Here is a 19,506-nt window from a genome sequence, read left to right on the forward strand (position 1 = left end):
CTTATTTTTCTGCATTTGGCCCATCGTCCTCCAAATCCTTCCTATCATCTCTCCAAATCTCTTTCATTCTAATTTATGTATCCTATACGCCTCAAAAGATTTAATCATCTTTCCTGAACAATTAAAAAATTCTGTACTTTTTTAAAATAGCAGTTGATTTATATTAATTTATTAATTATATGCTATTTTTCCAACTCATAAAACAATATAATAAACTAGTATTTTGGCCATCTTGCCTTTCCAAGTTTGTTGCCAAAATATCATGGTCTCTACTAATCCACTCTCTTTTATTTAATGGAATTAGAGTTGCAACTATCTATCCTCATCCACTCTTACCATCATAGAATCATAGAGCTATACAGCATGAAACGGGCCCTATTCACTCATTCCCTCATTTATCTCTAAAATTGCATCACCCTGTCTAATTTGTGTCCATATTACATTGTGAATCCAGCTCTTTCTCCATTCCACTAAATTAGTCCTGGAAGTCTTCAGAGATTACTAAACCACTATTTTTGTTTTATTAAACAATTTTGTGATTGAGTTTTTAATACTCAAAAACAAGTTATCTTCTTACAACCTGGTAAGAACTCTTGAGGAGATATGGATCAACAACCAGATTGGTTAAAGATGGAAAAGGAAGATTGGTTACCTTTTGAAATTGGCTCGATCTTGTTAACCCCCACAAAATTGAATAAAAAAACATAGTGAAAATCCGATAATATATAGTGATATACGAACTTGGAAACAATTAAAAATGACTTTAAAATTGGATAATTTATCACTCCTTCTCCCCATTGTAAATAATCCTTCATTTAAACCTTCTGTGTTGGATAAAGGTTTTGTACAATGGAAAAATTATGGAATTAAAAATGTGGGACATCTTTACAGAAAAGGTATTTTTCTTTCATTTCAGGAGTTACAACAGAATTATGGACTACATTCAAATAATTTTTTTAGATATTTACAATTTAGAGATTATGTTAAATCACATGCACAAGAATATAGAACTAGCGAGCCAGAGATCCTTGACGAATGTTTGAATAAACATCCTAACACAGATAAATTAATATCTCACATTTATAATATTCTTTTAGTGAGGTCCCGTCGACGGAACTATATAGACAAGCATGGGAAAATGTATTAGCTCAACCCATAATGAAAAATATATGGGATGAAAGTTAACAACAATGCTTGTTAAATGACAGACACTCTTTAATACAATCTAAAGTACTACATAGACTGCACTATTCTAAAACAAAATTAACCAGAATGTTTCCAAATATTTCTTCTATCTGTGACACATGTCAATATTTAGAAGCTAATTTAACTCGTACTTTTGTAAACTGTACAAAAATTTAAAATTTCTGGACGGATATTTTTAAAATTATTTCTGAAGTTGTTAATATCCAATTGGATCCTGATCCAAAACTAATAATATTAGGAATATCAGAACAAAGCTTAAAACTTACAATAAACCAAATAAATGTCCTTGATTATAGTATAATAATTGGAAAAAAATTAATATTAAAATTTTGGAAAAACTCAACAACCCCCACAATTAAAATGTGGATTATGGAGATGTCTGAGACCTTACACTTGGAAAAAATTAGACTTATCTTAATTGACAAATCAGAATTATTTGCTAGAATTAGTCTCCATTTATTGATTTTCTGAAAGGGTAAATTGGTTCAGCACGGAAACTTGATTCCGGGATTGGATGATTAATTACACTTTATAATCTACGGACCTATCTCCAACATTGTGTTATTGGTAATTTATTTTATTTTTTATTTTTTCTCCCTCCCTTCTTTCTATGGCTCTATTTTTCAAAAAAATCTATAAAAAAATAAACACAAGCTGTTAATATGTTACTGATAAACAAATTGTGTTTTGGTTATGATATATATGCTTCTAATAAAAATATATATTAAAAAAAAAAGAACTCTTGAGGAACACCTCAACCTTCCTCCACTTCCAGCAGGTGTGTGGTGATATGCCCCATTGCCTGTTTTTTAATTTTGATATTTAACTTATTTCCGCTTTATTTTCTTTGCCAGAGAACGAGCTTTAGCTGAGGAATGTCTTGAACACCCATGGATGGCACACGAATGCGATGAAACTGGATTTGTCACGGGAAGTTCAGTCGGCCCCCCCGAATCCACAGTTTCAGAAGAATCAGAAAGGCAAAGTCAAGACACTGAGGAGCTTATTGTCATGGCATCATACACACTGGGACAGTGTAGACAGTCGGAGAAAGAAAACCTAAAAACGGACCAAAAAGCCATTTCCAAACGCTTCAAGTTTGAAGAGCCCTTCAATACCTTACAGGAGATTTCGGGAGAGTTTATCTATTGAGTAATGAGATGAAGCACTCTATATTTGACTACATTTTATTTCTTCCTCTGCGGATATTCAAGTAGAAAAAATTTAATGTCCAAACACCAAAAACGAATGTGCCTATCTTATGGATTTAATATGCATGAAATGCTCAGACTAAAGCCAAACAAAGAGCTGTAAGAGATAGTATATAATTGATGAACATTTCGAGGTGCACAGTTGGTGTTGGTTTCACAAAAGGTGGCTAGCTGTGTATCGTGGGGAAATTATTGGTTCTATTTGCACAGTGGGTGGTGACTGATCGTGGGGGCTGGTGAATAAAAGTTCTGAATAGATTCTTTAAGCCATTGTACAGTTAGCAATATATTTTAAACGTGCAATACTTGTGAGTAATGCACTTGATACTTCGTAGGGAATCTGAAAATACCTGTTTTCTGCAAAAAATTGTTCGCAAATAATGCACGTTTGACTTTGTTACCAACTGGAACTATTCGCAACATTCCTTAATTTTTTTATGTACATGATTTATACAACTAGAGTTGGTGTTCTTGATGGCTTTTGTCATAGTTGATTTATATTACTATTTTTTGAATAATATTGATTGTGTATGTATTTTTGTTCAAATAGTTTTTATGAAATTTTGCTCAAGATTTCAATGATAGGTGCAACTGTTGTGCCTTGCAGATTAGAAATTAATATAGTATTCATTATGCAGATGACTGCAAAATAGTTTAGTTAAATATACAGCGATTTGTTGGTAACCTGGATAACTTTTTGGAACAATGAACACATTTTGTTGGTTTTGATTAGTTAGAAAGCTTTTACGAAATCACTTTTCTAAATACCTTTATTTCACTTGCTTAAAATGAAATGCCCATACTACTCTCTGCAGGCAATTGAATAGAGTACAATACTTTATTGCACTGTACTGTGCAATAGTCATTACAGGAGGCTTGTCTCGAGAGGTTCACGCCAATGGATCAGCACAAAGTTCTGTTCAGCAGCTGGTGTTCATGCCAAGTTGTATGTATTTCCAATTCCTAATTGTATAGCACAAATGTATAATCTTTTGCAACACTCTCCCTGTCTTTAAAACAAAAAATAACTTGCCGATTCCTGACCACAGTCACGTTTTAATTATGTTTTTAAAAAGTTTTTTTAAGGTGATCTTAGTCTTGAATCTTAAGTTTATCTTAAATCCAGTTTTTGTTCATTTCCCCACATCTCCTAACCCAATACCCGTTCACAATAAAGTGCTGCTCATTCTCATACAAATGTTAACCTGAAAATGAGCAGCTACATTGAATATTTGGTTCTTTTCAGACTCTGAAGTGTTTAATCTGGAACTTCCAGTCTGCAGGATTCATCTGCAAGTGGTGCTCAATACATTCGTATCTGAAAGAACATTCCTTGTGCTACTGAGAATATGTTTGTTTCTGTATTTAAAAAGTCAGCCAGTTTTCTTGATGTAAATTTCCCTCTGAGTTTAAGGTAGCAATATTTTCTTGATTATCTTGTTTTCTGAACAATGTTGTGTTGAACTTTGCCTTTATTTACAGGTCAATACTGTAAAATTAATCAACTGTTAGCCAGTGCTTGTACCTATGATATTGTGAAACCATATTCTACGAGGGAAAATACAGCAGTTTCTGTATTTTCATCAAAGATGTGTATAATTCCTTTAATAAACATATCTGGATGCATTGATTTTGTTGTTGTGTGGTTTACTACCATTGTTAGGTACGTGACAACTATTAAAGAGTTTGGCACTCAATGAGCTCAATCATGCTGGACCCAGACTTGTGTTTTTCTGGAAGGTGTACTGCAGCTGAGGGGAGTTAGCAGGATGCGTCGGGCAGCAAAATGCCGAACTTTGTCCTGAGAAGGCACTCTTGCCTCGCTGCTGTCAAAGACATTTGAATTTTTTTTTTTAAATATCTGACATTTAAAAGTTATTCAAATATATTTTTTTAAAACAATATTCACAAAGAATAAAAAGTGTAATAACCTGTGCAGTTTTATCCTCAGGATTACAAATTATGTTCAATGATGAGTCCGTACCTGGCTTCCAGCTGATCTTGGACCTCTGCATTTCAATACGCAAGCATGGAAATCCAAACTGCAAGCCACAGGTAAGCACTGTTTTGACCAATACAAATCTGCAAATGTCTTGTCTATCTACTAACCAGGATGCTTGATTGGTACCTTAGCATTGTAAATAATATCTGGGCTAATTCTTGACTGAAGGATCTCTGTCATGCACTTTTGTGCCTCACTTGAGTCCACTGCCAGAGAATGGAACTGCATGGGAATGATTCCAGCTAATGTGGATAATAATAGTCTAAATCTGTTGCAAAAGGTCTCAACAAACAGCAAAACTGGACTATTGATTTTCAATTTTTATGGTAGCAAGTTCTGTACTGATAACCAAGTGAAAACTTCCAGCTAGAAATGGTAGACACACACGGTTAACTAATGCTAGGCACATCACTTTCAAGTTTGTAACCTCATTTAATTATTTTTTTTAAACAAACTACAGACACTAAACATGAAATTTGCTGATTTTTCAACATTCTTTGACCCACAAGATTGTGCAAAGCTCTGCACCAAACTTGGGTGGTGGGGGCAGGGAATAATTATGGTCCCCTCTTTATGGTCCTGCTTAAATGACTGTATAATAGCCACACTTGACCATGCTCAGCCGCTCACCCATTTAGCAGATAAATGGGTAACCTCTCCATCAATGTCAACAAGGCAAATAAGATGGTTATCAACTTTGGGAAACATGGTGTACATGCCCCAATTGGCATCAATGGTGCCAAAATAGAATGGTTGAGAGCTTCAACTTCCTTGGCGATAATAATATTACAATCGGTTGTGAACCAAACACATTGATCCGATGGCCAAGAGGGCACAACACCTCTTCTTCATTATGAGATTGAGGGAATTTGCCATGTCTCTAATGACTGACAAACATCAATAGATGCACCATTGACAGAATACTGTCAGGTTGCATCACAGATTGGTGTGGGATTAGCTCTGCCCAAGATTGCAAGAAATTGCAAAGAGTTGTAGATATAGTCCAGTCCATCATATGGATTGAACTCCCCACCATTGACTCCATCTACACAGAACACTGCTTTAGAAAAGCAGCCAACATTATCAAAGACTCTCCCACTCCGCTTATTCCTTCTTCCTGCTCCTGTTGGGCAGAAGGTACAGAGGCTTTAAAGCATGCACCACCAAATTCTGAAATGGCTTTTTCCCCTGTACCAGGCTTTTGAATGATCTTTCCATAAGCTAGCGAACTGTCCCAATTCATTGTTTATCCCATTGAGGACATTGGACTGTCTATGGAATTGATGCACTACTATGCTGAGAGTTGTATTCTGCACTCTATCTCCTTTGTAATTGCATTTGACGATAGTATTTATGGAGAATACTATCTGCATATGATGAAAGAATGTGTCGACTGGGCTTGTATTCACTGGATGAGAGAAGGTCTTATCGAAATATAAAATTCTTAAAGGATTGTGCAGGCTAGATGCAGGAAAAATGTTCCTGATGTGGGGGGAGATCTCATTGAGCAGTATTAAATTATGAAGGGTCTGGGGAAAGTAGAAAGGTAGAAGTTCCTTTGGCATACACGCTAGAAACCTAGGGATGTAGATTTAAAGTAATTGGTAGATGGATGAGGGAAGATAACAAAAATAACGTACCTTGGTCGATAGAGGTCCAGCACTCATTGCCCAAAAGAGTGGTGGTTGGAGAAACTCTCATTGCATTTAAACAATACTGGAATGTGTATTTGAAGAGTAACGAAGAGCGTATGTAACTGGTGTTGGAAGATGGAATTAGCCTAGGTTACACTCTATCAAATACTACAGATTGTAAATTTTCCATAATTCTAAACATTCATTCCCTCCACCACTCTCACACTGTGAGAGTGTCATCTATAAAACACATTTATTCACCTAATAAGACATCTCCGAACCTGCTTGCATAGTTTTCCCAGATAATCGTCATAATCTTTTGGTGCACTGATTTGATGCTGGTATCTGCAGTTGAATGAATGCACACTATATAAATCTTCCTCTACGAGAGCAGTATACTTTCAAATGGTGATCAAGCTTTCTTTTGAATTTATTTCCCAAAACTTGGCTCTGTTATTGCTTGGCTACCCTTCCAAGTTCTTTTAGATCTACGTCGAATATTTCATGAAAATATTTTTGGTTTGTGTCTGAAAGATGAAAAACATTTAATATTTGCAAATTGGCCAACAAAGTATTCTCTATAAATGAGTACAAGTAATGTAATTTCCATTCCTGAGCACTGTAACAAAGTACTTTCTATTTTGCACAATTTTGAGTTTGTTATAGTCGGGTTTATTAATTAAGGTAACCTGTACTTTACAGAATTGAAATTTATTGCCAGAAGAATATGTCTTGCTGGACAAGTAGGATATTTGCATTAAACTGAAGTTGAAAACCCAATCTTAGAATTTTACGGTAATTTCTGGATAAACCAGTGCTCAATCTTCACCAATCATTTTTAAATTATTTTTTACATATCAGAAGGTGAGCACCTTTTGAAGTTTACAGATATATGAAATGGGCATCCTGTTACCGCCAGGACTCTGTTCATTTCATTAAGTCCAAAAAACACTTTTGAAAGGCATTGCACATATATTAGCTTTGGTCTTCATCCTTGGTCACGGAGAAAACTGAAAAGTGTTGGCCATCGAGCAATTGTAAAATGGCCTCTTGTAGAAACCATCTGCCAAAAAAGAATATGGATAAAGTTATAACTAATAATTCTTCAACAAAATGATGTTCCTTCATTAAAATATGTTTGTTGAATTATGGTTACACAGGTGCTACCAATCATCTATTGCTTCATCCTGGTGGTTACTTTTATGAATGAATTACTTGTACAGCACCTATTTATCAAGGGAGGGCCACCACAACCAAACTCAATCCTTAACTGATAAGAATTCTGATAAAGTCAACTGGTCACCATCCCTCAGAATGTAACTCTGATCAATGGTAGGTGCATTATCTGCATACCAACATCAGATGTATGTCCTCAAAAACTGATTTCCAAGTAGAGAGAGAAAATGCTCTATGGCTATTCTCTGTGTCCTTGGAAAAATGTAACAGCCAAGAGACTAGAGTGTTTAATAGTTGTACGTGCTGAAAATGGAACAATGAAATTGTTACTTGCAGCAACATAACGGGTCTGTAAACACTGTACTCGTAGATAACACAATTAACAAAGTTCAATATTTTTTTTTTAAAAAGCTATTAGTGCAAAACAAGAGCATAGAAATCCCTCAACAAAGATTGCTCATACTGGAGAAGGAACATCCAGAAACCTTCCAAGGTGCAAATAATCCAATCAACCCATTCAGATCCCACAAGTGGTGGGTCTGTAGACTACACACAGACAGAAGATTGTATATGGCTGAAATCCCACATGGGAGACTTGTTGAAAAAGAGTGGGGCCTTTGGGATGCAGGGCAAGTGGGCAAATTTGCTTGGCAATAGGAGACGAGGGTAATGGTAGACGTTTGTTACGATTGGATGCCTGTGACTAGTGGTGCTTCACTTGCTTTGTTGCTGTATCCTTGCTGTTTGTAATATGTGAACAATGTGGATGTTGAAGACATGATCAGTGAGTTCACGTGATGTAAACTGCTGTAGATTTGGGAGGAACAACAGCAGCAACAGATTAGCAAGAGATACGACTGATTGGCTCTAGCCCAAGGGGGAGGAGAGGGGTGAAAACAGTTGAAAACTGAGGAATTTGCTTTGTAAATTGGTAAATCAGGCAATTTATCAGTCAATTTAAGCAGGACAGCTCTTTGCGAGTGGCAGTGAGTGAGCGGCCTTGTGAGGGAAGTGCCCTGTGAGAAAAGTGTGAGTCTTTGGCTCGAGGGTCTTCGGAGAGGAGACCACGCAATACGCTTGAGAGGGAGAGACCAAAGAAGGAGATGTCAGGCAAGCTGATTCAGTGTGATGCTTGCAGTATGTGGGAGGTCAAGGACACCGCTGGTGCCTCTGGCTGCTACAAATGCGAAAAATGCATCCAGGTAGAGCTCCTGAAGGGCCGTGTTGGGGAACTGGAGAAGCAAGTGGATGACCTCCGGTTCGTACGAGAAACGGAGTCGTTCTTGACAAGTCCTATAGTACGATTGTTACACCTAAGGTACTGGAAGAGAGAAGGTGGGAGACAGTGAGAAAGGGAGGGAAGCATGGAATGCCAACGTCCCCGGGTGATGTACCTCTTGTAAACAGGTTCATCCGCTTAGAAGCTGTTGGGACAGAAGACGTGAGCGGCGGACTGGCCTGTGATGCGAATAGGGCTGTTGAGCCAAAACCAAAAAGGCCTAAGGCAGGCAAGGCCATTGTAGTGGGAGACTCCATCGTGAGAGGTACGGACAGGGGTTTCTGCGGCAACAGACGGGATGCAAGGATGGTGTGCTGCCTTCCCGGTGCCAGGATCCAGGATGTCACGGACAGAGTGCAGAAAATCCTCAAGGGCGAAGGTGAACATCTGGAAGTGGTAGTGCATGTCGGCACAAACGATGTCGGAAAAAAGGGGATGAATATTCTGCAGCGTGACTTTAGAGAGCTCGGAAAAATGTTGAAAAGCAGGACCTCCAGGGTTGTTATCTCCGGTTTGCTTCCAGTTCCCCGTGCTGGCGAGAGCAGGAACAGGGAGATACGGGACCTGAACGTGTGGCTGAGGAACTGGTGCACGGGGCAGGGATTTAGATTCTTAGATCACTGGGATCTGTTTTGGGGTAAGAGGGAACTGTACAAAAGGGACGGATTGCATCTTAACAGGTGTGGGACCAGCATTCTGGCAGGCAGGTTTGCCACTGCTACACGGGTGGCTTTAAACTGAATAAGGGGGGTGGGGTGTTGAATGGGATAGTGGAGGATGGAGTTAAAGGGAAAGGGTTTCTTAAATGTGTGAGCGTAGAGACCGAGGGGTGTAAAATGAGGGTAGAAGAAATAGGTAGCAAGGTGAAAAGTAAAAGTGGCAGGCAGACAAAACCAGGGCAAAAATCAAAAAGGGCCACTTTTCAACATAATTGTATAAGGGGTAAGAGTGTTGTAAAAACAAGCCTGAAGGCTTTGTGTCTCAATGCAAGGAGCATTCGTAATAAGGTGGATGAGTTGAATGTGCAGATAGCTATTAATGACTATGATATAGTTGGGATCACGGAGACATGGCTCCAGGGTGACCAAGGCTGGGAGCTGAACATCCAGGGATATTCAATATTCAGGAGGGATAGACAGAAAGGAAAAGGAGGTGGGGTAGCGTTACTGATTAGAGAGGGGATTAATGCAATGGAAAGGAAGGACATTAGTTTGGAGGATGTGGAATCGGTATGGGTAGAGCTGCACAACACTAAGGGGCAGAAAACGCTGGTGGGTGTTGTGTACAGGCCACCTAACAGTAGTAGTGAAGTTGGAGATGGTATCAAACAGGAAATTAGAAATGCGTGCGACAAAGGCAAAACGGTTATAATGGGTGACTTCAATCTACATATAGATTGGGTGAATCAAATTGGCAGGGGTGCTGAGGAAGAGGATTTCTTGGAATGTATGCGGGATAGTTATCTAAATCAACATGTAGAGGAACCAACGAGAGAGCAGGCTATTTTAGACTGGGTATTGAGTAATGAGGAAGGGTTAGTTAGCAATCTTGTTGTACGTGCCCCCTTGGGCAAGAGTGACCATAATATGGTTGAGTTCTTCATTAGGATGGAGAGTGACATTGTTAATTCAGAAACAATGGTTCTGAACTTAAAGAAAGGTAACTTTGAGGGTATGAGACGTGAATTGGCCAAGATTGACTGGCAATTAATTCTAAAAGGGTTGACGGTGGATATGCAATGGAAGACATTTAAAGACTGCATGGATGAACTACAAAAATTGTTCATCCCAGTTTGGCAAAAGAATAAATCAGGGAAGGTAGTACATCCATGGATAACAAGGGAAATCAGGGATAGTATCAAAGCGAAGGATGATGCGTACAAATTAGCCAGAAAAAGCAGCATACCGGAGGACTGGGAGAAATTCAAAGACCAGCAGAGGAGGACAAAGGGCTTAATTAGGAAAGGAAAAATAGATTATGAAAGAAAACTGGCAGGGAACATAAAAAACTGACTGCAAAAGTTTTTATAGATATGTGAAAAGAAAGAGATTAGTTAAAACAAATGTAGGTCCCTTGCAGTCAGAAACAGGTGAGTTGATCATGGGGAACAAGGATATGGCGGACCAATTGAATAACTACTTTGGTTCCGTCTTCACTAAGGAAGACATAAATAATTTGCCGGAAATAGCAGGGGACCGCGGGTCAAAGGAGTTGGAGGAATTGAGTGAAATCCAGGTTAGCCGGGAAGTGGTGTTGGGTAAATTGAATGGATTAAAGGCCGATAAATCCCCAGGGCCAGATAGGCTGCATCCCAGAGTACTTAAGGAAGTAGCTCCAGAAATAGTGGATGCATTAGTAATAATCTTTCAAAACTCTTTAGATTCTGGAGTAGTTCCTGAGGATTGGCGGGTAGCAAACGTAACCCCACTTTTTAAGAAGGGACGGAGAGAGAAAACGGGGAATTACAGGCCAGTTAGTCTAACATCGGTAGTGGGGAAACTGCTAGAGTCAGTTATTAAAGATGGGATAGCAGCACATTTGGAAAGTGGTGAAAACATTTGACAAAGTCAGCATGGATTTACGAAAGGTAAATCATGTCTGACGAATCTTATAGAATTTTTCGAGGATGTAACTAGTAGCGTGGATAGGGGAGAACCAGTGGATGTGGTGTATCTGGACTTCCAGAAGGCTTTCGACAAGGTCCCACATAAGAGATTAGTATACTAACTTAAAGCACAAGGCATTGGGGGTTCAGTATTGATGTGGATAAAGAACTGGCTGGCAAACAGGAAGCAAAGAGTAGGAGTAAACGGGTCCTTTTCACAATGGCAGGCAGTGACTAGTGGGGTACCGCAAGGCTCAGTGCTGGGACCCCAGCTATTTACAATATACATTAATTATCTGGATGAGGGAATTGAAAGCAATATCTCCAAGTTTGTGGATGACACTAAGCTGGGGGGCAGTGTTAGCTGTGAGGAGGATGCTAGGAGACTGCAAGGTGACTTGGATAGGCTGGGTGAGTGGGCAAATGTTTGGCAGATGCAGTATAATGTGGATAAATGTGAGGTTATCCATTTTGGTGGCAAAAACGGGAAAGCAGACTATTATCTAAATGGTGGCCGATTGGGAAAGGGGGAGATGCAGCGAGACCTGGGTGTCATGGTACACCAGTCATTGAAGGTAGGCATGCAGGTGCAGCAGGCAGTAAAGAAAGCAAATGGTATGTTAGCTTTCATTGCAAAAGGATTTGAGTATAGGAGCAGGGAGGTTCTACTGCAGTTGTACAGGGTCTTGGTGAGACCACACCTGGAGTATTGCGTACAGTTTTGGTCTCCAAATCTGAGGAAGGACATTATTGCCATAGAGGGAGTGCAGAGACGGTTCACCAGACTGATTCCTGGGATGTCAGGACTGTCTTATGAAGAAAGACTGGATAGACTTGGTTTATACTCTCTAGAATTTTGAAGATTGAGAGGGGATCTTATAGAAACTTACAATATTCTTAAGGGGTTGGACAGGCTAGATGCAGGAAGATTGTTCCCGATGTTAGGGAAGTCCAGGACAAGGGGTCACAGCTTAAGGATAAGGGGGAAATCCTTTAAAACTGAGATGAGAAGAACTTTTTTCACACACAGAGTGGTGAATCTCTGGAACTCTCTGCCACAGAGGGTAGTTGAGGCCAGTTCATTGGCTATATTTAAGAGGGAGTTAGATGTGGCCCTTGTGGCTAAGGGGATCAGGGGGTATGGAGAGAAGCCAGGTACGGGATACTGAGTTGGATGATCAGCCATGATCATATTGAATGGCGGTGCAGGCTCGAAGGGCCGAATGGCCTACTCCTGCACCTAATTTCTATGTTTCTATGTAAAGATTCACTTTCAAGGAATGACTCTTAATGAATATAATTCTGGGATTTTCCCAGAAAGGCAAGAATTGGGGGAAAAAAGAAAATAATTCAAGACAATTACAGTGTGAAAATTACCAGCAAAACAGTGCCTACGCCTCATAATGATTGCACTTCAAAATAATTGGAAAAATATAAAGCTATAAAGTTTAACACATTTAATTGAAAGAACAAAATTGTGACAACTTAAGTGCTATGTAAATTAAAGTCATAAATTGTCAGATACTGGAAATGTGAAATAAATAGAAAATGTTGGAAACATTCGGCACATCTGTGGAAAGAGAAACCATTAATGTTGTGTTCAGGACTAAATCAGAACGGCTAAGTGTTACATTGTACCTATAATTGCCACTCACAATCACAGTATTTTCTCGTCTCAAAATAATTCAAGCAGAAAAAAGCAGATGGCAAAGGAAGCACACCCATGGATAAACTGAAACAGATCTCAGTTCGAGCCGCATAATCATACAGCCCAGAAACAGGCTCTTCAGGTCCATCGCAACAATATTAATCCCATTTCTTAACAATTGGTTCATACCCTTCCATGCATTTCCAATTCAAATGATCATCTGATAATTAAATATTGTGAGAAACCATTTCTCCATAAACTCCTACGGCAATGCATTCCAAACCATGGCAGGGCTCTGGAAAGTGTTGTAGAGCAGAGGGATATAGAAACATAGAAAATAGGTGCATGAGTAGGCCATTCGGCCCTTCGAGCCTGCACCGCCATTCAATATGATCATGGCTGATCATCCAACTCAGTATCCTGTACCTGCCTTCTCTCCATACCCCCTGATCCCTTTAGCCACAAGGGCCACATCTAACTCCCTCTTAAATATAGCCAATGAACTGGCCTCAACTACTTTCTGCGGGAGAGAATTCCAGAGATAAAAAAGTTTTCCTCATCTCGGTCCTAAAATATTTCCCCCTTATCCTTAAACTGTGACCCCTTGTTCTGGACTTCCCCAACATCGGTAACAATCTTCCTGCATCTAGCCTGTCCAATCCCTTAAGAATTTTGTACGTTTCTATAAGATCACCCCTCAATCTTCTAAATTCTAGTGAGTACAAACCGAGCCTATCCAGTCTTTCTTCATATGAAAGGCTGACATCCCAGGAATCAGTCTGGTGAACCTTCTCTGTACTCCCTCTATGGCAAGGATGTCTTTCCTCAGATTAGGAGACCAAACCTTTACGCAATACTCCAGGTGTGGTCTCACCAAGACCCTGTACAACTGCAGTAGAACCTCCCTGCTCCTATACTCAAATCCTTTTGCTATGAATGCTAACATACCATTTGACTTCTTCACTGCCTGCTGCACCTGCATGCCTACTTTTAATGACTGGTGTACCATGACACCCAGGTCTCGTTGCGTCTCCCCCTTTCCTAATTGGCCACCATTCAGATAATAATCTACTTTCCTGTTTTTGCCACCAAAGTGGATAACCTCACATTTATCCACATTATACTGCATTTAGGTACATTGTTCCTTGAAAAGAGGCGCCGCAGGTAGATAGGGTGGTCAATAAGGTTTTCGGTACTTGGCCTTCATCAGTGAGAGTATTGAGTATAGGAGTTGGAGTGTTGTATTCAGTTTTGGTTACCCTGTTATAGGAAAAATGTTTACGAGGGCCTGAGCTACAGGGAGAAGTGGGGCAGGATAGGACTTTATTCCTTGCAGCACAAGAGGATGAGAGGTGATCTCGAGAGGAATAATAGGGTAAATGTATAAGAAGGAACTGCAGATGCTGGAAAATCGAAGGTAGACAAAACTTTGCCTGCATCTTTCGCTCCATAGATGCTGCCTCACCCGCTGGGTTTCTCCAGCATTTTTGTCTACCATAGGGTAAATGCTATATGAAATGAGCTGCTGGAGGACTTTGTTGACGCAGGTACTATCACAATATTTAAGAAGCATTTGGACAGGTGTATGGATATGATGGGTTTGCAGGGGTTTGGACCAAAGGAAAGGCAGGTAGGCCATGTAGATAGGGGAACGTTGGCCTGAAAGGCTTGTTTCCACACTGTATGACTAAATTACAACTATCCTATCGATAAAAAGTTTTCTTCAGATCCCATCTAAACATCCCTTTACCCTATATCTAAGCACTTTTTTTGTTATTTCAGTTGAACTCCATCACACCTTCGCATCTCATGGCAGTGTAAAGACCAAACTTAGATGAACTTGCCTTCCTACTTCAAAATCAAGGATGATTTGTTTGCACAGCAGGTTTGTAGGCAACTGAGGTTAATGTACTGCCCTCAGGCTCTGCCACAGATGTGGCAGGAGGACCTTGATGGTACCAATAGTCCAGGCACGTGCCGTGAGTAAATACTCAAGGTAGCCAGTCAGTCGGCTTTAAAAAAATAAATTAAACCACACATGCGCAGATTGTTCACTCCGTAAAAAATAAAAATAAAAACAGTAACAATTCAATTTGCCCATGGTTTCCTAGTCTCCTTTATTCTTAAGTACTGAATGGGTGGGGGGTGAAGGGTGATGGCAGGTGAAGAGATGGTGGGGAAAAACAGGAGTACAGGGAAAAGTTGAATCAGTTGTCATCTTATTGAATGACAGGACTTGTTCAAGGGACCAATTGGGGGGAGAGTTCCTTTCATAGCGTGTGGAGAGTCTGTGCCAGGGGTAAAGTTGCGGGGAGGGCAGGAGCGTTGAGAAGGAGGGGGTCGTGGATAATGCCAGTACCTCACTCACCGCTGCTGCAGCTCTCCGGGCGCGAAGCCACTGCGTTGTAGCCAGGGATAGAAGCAGCTCGGGGAGCTGCGAGCGGCCGCCGTGACTTGACAGCAGAACTGGCTGAGCGAGCGGCAGGTGCAAAATGTTCAGACGGAGAGCTTCCAGAGGTGAGCGGGGGACGGCAGAAGGCGCTGAAGTGGCGGCCGGTTCTGCTGTCCGGCCCGGCGGCTGCTCACAGCCACCCGAGAGCTGCTTCTCCCTCTCCCCCCACCCCCCCGCAACAATGCGGTAGCTCCGTGCAAGGAGCGTCGCATGTGGCATTATCCCGATCCACTCCTTCACAACATTTGTGCCCTCCCCACAACTTTACCCCGGGTCATATTTGAAAACCCCGCCAAGAAACTAGCGCTGCGCATGTGCAGTAGGCTGCTGTGCCTGCGCAGTGCTGCAAAGGCAGAATTTCTGCTACCTTCATCCCAGCTTGAAATTGACGGCTTCAGGCAGTGCCGACTGCACGTGGGCTGCACAGACCTTCAAGGGTTACAAGTGCTGCGGTTGAAAGGCACGGAGAATTATGCCTACCTAAGAGATCGATCTCTTAGATAGGCATAATTCTCCCATGCCTTTACTATTTATATTTAGTTATTAACATTTTATAATTTTAGTCAGGGTAGGCAGTGCCTTCCTTGCCTACCCTGACGGCACGTGCCTGCAATAGACGGGTGGCATGTGAAAGGATGTGCTCATTCTGCCACCCACACACTGGGTTTCTGTGTGCTCTTGATCATCACTCTGCCAAAGATAATACAACAGGGTGGCATAGCTGGTCAAGCTGTTGCTTTGCAGTGCCAGATACCTCTGTTTGATCCTGACCTCGGGTGCTCTCTATGTGGAGTTTGCATGTTCTCCCTGTGATGTGCTCCAGTTTCCTCCCATATCGAGTTTCTGGGTTAATTGGCCTCTGTAAAGTAATTTTTAAAAATATAATGTATTTCTAAGGCTTAAATCTCTTTCATCCTGTTTAGCCGTGTTAGTCTAATTCCCATCCTTGATCCTTCTTGGCTGAACAATTTAAAAAAAAAAGCTATTTACACTTGCATATGCTTACTCTTCACCACATATAAAAATAAATTTTAGTTTATGATGTATAAAAATGGCGTTGAGAACAGCATCTACTCTTGAACCTAACCAGTTATATCTCCTTGGACCATTTAAGGAACCTTGGATTAACACAATTTCTGCCTACATAAAGATTGAAGCTGGTCTCTTCAAATATTAATCTTCAATGTTTTTCATTCTTTGCAACATTACGAATAGGACAAAGCCAAACACAAAGTATAAACATTTGAAAAGGACAATTCAGCATTCAATTTGTTAGATACATGCTAAATATTACCTTTTCTGTACAGTGTCCCTTATACAATAGGTGTGGAGATAACCAGCTGATTTATTTCCACATACTGGAATTATAATCTGTAAACAATGAGGCACAATCATTATGAGATGAATATTTTTGCAAAAGATCATTTGGCAAATTAACTGTATAGATTGCATTGTTATTTTAATTGTCCAGGACCCACTTCCAACTATTGTTCTTCAAATATTATGTGTTTACTGTAGCATAGCATCTTAAATAATCCAGGAGCTGAGAAGTTGAACATCTAAATCTAGAAGTGTGAACACTACCATGTATTAACATGGCAGATGAAAACCACTTTGTGGAAATGCTGCTTTATGTCGAAGGAACCGACAATTCACATGCAGAGGCAGAAGTGAAAAAGAAATAGAAGGTGAACACTGTACCCTTGCACTTATTCCATCCACGCGGTTGTTTCTGTTGGTAAGTTTGATATTTCTGATCTGGAGAGGAGGGGCTCCCAAGGCATCCAGTGCTATGTCATTTTTCTTGAGCTCTTCGATTGCCAACTTGTAATATTCTGACTTGGCGAAGGTTTCTATGCAATCACAGAATCATAAGCAAGATCACTGTACAGGTGCCCCCCATGTTATGGTCATACATGATATGGAAATTCACAAATCATGTCATTCACAAATCGGTATAGGAGCAAAGAGGTCCTTCTGGAGTTGTACAGGGCCCTAGTGAGACCATACCTGGAGTATTGTGTGCAGTTTTGGTCTCCAAATTCGAGGAAGGACATTCTTGCTATTGAGGGAGTGCAGCGTAGGTTCACAAGGTTAGTTCCAGGGATGGCGGGACACATATGCTGAGAGAATGAAGCGGCTGGGCTTGTGTACTCTGGAATTTAGAAGAATGAGGGGATCTTATTAAAACATATAAGATTATTAAGGATTTGGACACGCTAGAGGCAGGAAACATGTTCCTGATGCTGGGGGAGTCAGAACCAGGGGCCACAGTTTAAGAATAAAGGGTAAGCCATTTAGAATGGAGATGAGGAAACACTTTTTCACACAGAGTTGTGAGTGTGTGGAATTCTCTGCCTCGGAGGGTGGTGGAGGCCGGTTCTCTGGATACTTTCAAGGGAGAGCTAGATAGGGCTCTTAAAGATAGTGGAGTCAGGGGGTATGGGGAGAAGGCAGGAACGGGGTACAGATTGTGAATGATCAGCCATAATCACATTGAATGGCGGTGCTGGCTCGAAGGGCCGAATGGCCTACTCCTGCACCTATTGTCTATTACCCCAAAATCCAAGATACAAAATAAAATTTACCATTGCTCAACATATGAGGTGGACAAAAATAAGAATAATTAACTTAAAATAACCACAATGTGAAAGAAGCCATAAGTTTTTGCTTTTACCTCTTGCATCTCTGGATGCAGATGCAAATAATGTGGCTTTTTAAAGTGAGGTTTCTCCTCAAACAAGGAGACTAAAAGTGTACTTGGTTTGCCTTGTACAGCTGTAGCAGTATTTCCCGACTATTACACTTAATCTCTCTTGCAATAAAAGGTAACATTCTATTTGCATTCCTAACAACTTGATATACCTGCAAATTAATTTGTGGTATGCAGCCAAATTTCTCTCTAAAGCTGCATATAAACATTATTCTGCTCCTCTATTTCTACTACTCAAGTCAAGAGTGTTTTATTGTCATATGTCCCAGATAGGACAATGAAATTTTTCCTTGCTGCAGCACAACAGAATATGTAAACATAGTGCATAACAAGAGGAAAAAAAAAGTATCTCCTACTACTGCACATTTTCTTTAGGCACATGTGCCTAATTTTTGCCCATTCACTGAAGCTATCACTTTGCAGACTTTGTGTTCTCCTCCCACCTTGTTTTCATGAAACAAATTTGACCCCATTATTTATGGTTTGTCAACCATTAACTATAAATAGCAACAACTGCAGTCAGTAGACGTTGCAACCAAGTCACCATTTGCCAACTTCTGGAGGGAGAAATTCCAGATCTCCACCAACTTTTGTTTAAAAATATGCTTCCTAATGTAATCCCTCATCTCTAGCTTTACCTTTATAATGTTATTTTGGGCTCACCTGTCAGCTTGCTAGTGAGCAGATATTTCATGGACATTGTAGATAATTGTCGATAAGCTTACAAAGTTGAGTGAAATGGCTGAGGGACTGGTAAATGGTGTGAGAAGAACTGATTATTAGGATTGTACTATCCTATTGTATAAAAATCCAGTCTGAATCATATTGGTTCATGACTGCCAGCAATGGGGAGTATCTGTTCAGCCAATTGAATACTTGAGCAACCATAATGTCACTAAGGAAGACATAAATAATCTGCCGGAAATAGCAAGGGACCGGGGGTCAAATGAGATGGAGGAACTGAGTGAAATCCAGGTTAGTCGGGAAGTGGTGTTAGGTAAATTGAATGGATTAAAGGCCGATAAATCCCCAGGGCCAGATAGGCTGCATCCCAGAGTGCTTAAGGAAGTAGCCCCAGAAATAGTGGATGCATTAGTGATAATTTTTCAAAACTCTTTAGATTCTGGAGTAATTCCGGAGGATTGGAGGGTAGCTAATGTAACCCTAGTTTTTAAAAAGGGAGGGAGAGAGAAAACGGGGAATTACAGACCAGTTAGTCTAACATCGGTAGTGGGGAAAATGCTAGAGTCAGTTATTAAAGATGGGATAGCAGCACATTTGGAAAGTGGTGAAATCATTGGACAAAGTCAGCATGGATTTATGAAAGGTAAATCATGTCTGACGAATCTTATAGAATTTTTCGAGGATGTAACTAGTAGAGTGGATAAGGGAGAACCAGTGGATGTGTTATATCTGGACTTTCAGAAGGCTTTCGACAAGGCTTTCGACAAGGTCCCACATAAGAGATTAGTATGCAAACTTAAAGCACACGGTATTAGGGGTTAAGTATTGATGTGGATAGAGAACTGGCTGGCAGACAGGAAGCAAAGAGTAGGAGTAAATGGGTCCTTTTCAGAATG

The 19,506-nt window shown here is 40.3% G+C and overlaps 2 protein-coding genes across 7 annotated transcripts in view; one reads left to right on the forward strand and one right to left on the reverse strand.

Annotated features, from left to right (window-relative positions):
• stk17a (serine/threonine kinase 17a) overlaps positions 1–4,048 on the forward strand; it is a 93,338-nt gene extending 89,290 nt beyond the window's left edge. For both annotated transcript variants that reach the window (XM_055656782.1, XM_055656791.1), the window contains exon 7: positions 2,061–4,048. In XM_055656782.1, the coding sequence (XP_055512757.1) occupies positions 2,061–2,358 (298 nt within the window). In that variant the 3' untranslated portion in view covers positions 2,359–4,048. The remainder of the gene's footprint in view (positions 1–2,060) is intronic.
• Positions 4,049–6,702: 2,654 nt separating this feature from the next.
• LOC129710103 (cytochrome c oxidase assembly factor 1 homolog) overlaps positions 6,703–19,506 on the reverse strand; it is a 59,986-nt gene continuing 47,182 nt past the window's right edge. For all 5 annotated transcript variants that reach the window (XM_055656856.1, XM_055656828.1, XM_055656838.1 and 2 more), the window contains exons 4-6: positions 16,915–17,066; positions 16,508–16,584; positions 6,703–7,116 (exon numbers count right to left, since the gene is read on the reverse strand). In XM_055656856.1, the coding sequence (XP_055512831.1) occupies positions 7,029–7,116; positions 16,508–16,584; positions 16,915–17,066 (317 nt within the window). In that variant the 3' untranslated portion in view covers positions 6,703–7,028. The remainder of the gene's footprint in view (positions 7,117–16,507; positions 16,585–16,914; positions 17,067–19,506) is intronic.

This window comes from Leucoraja erinacea, chromosome 2 (genome assembly GCF_028641065.1).
Source record: "Leucoraja erinacea ecotype New England chromosome 2, Leri_hhj_1, whole genome shotgun sequence".
Lineage (NCBI taxonomy): Eukaryota > Metazoa > Chordata > Chondrichthyes > Rajiformes > Rajidae > Leucoraja > Leucoraja erinaceus.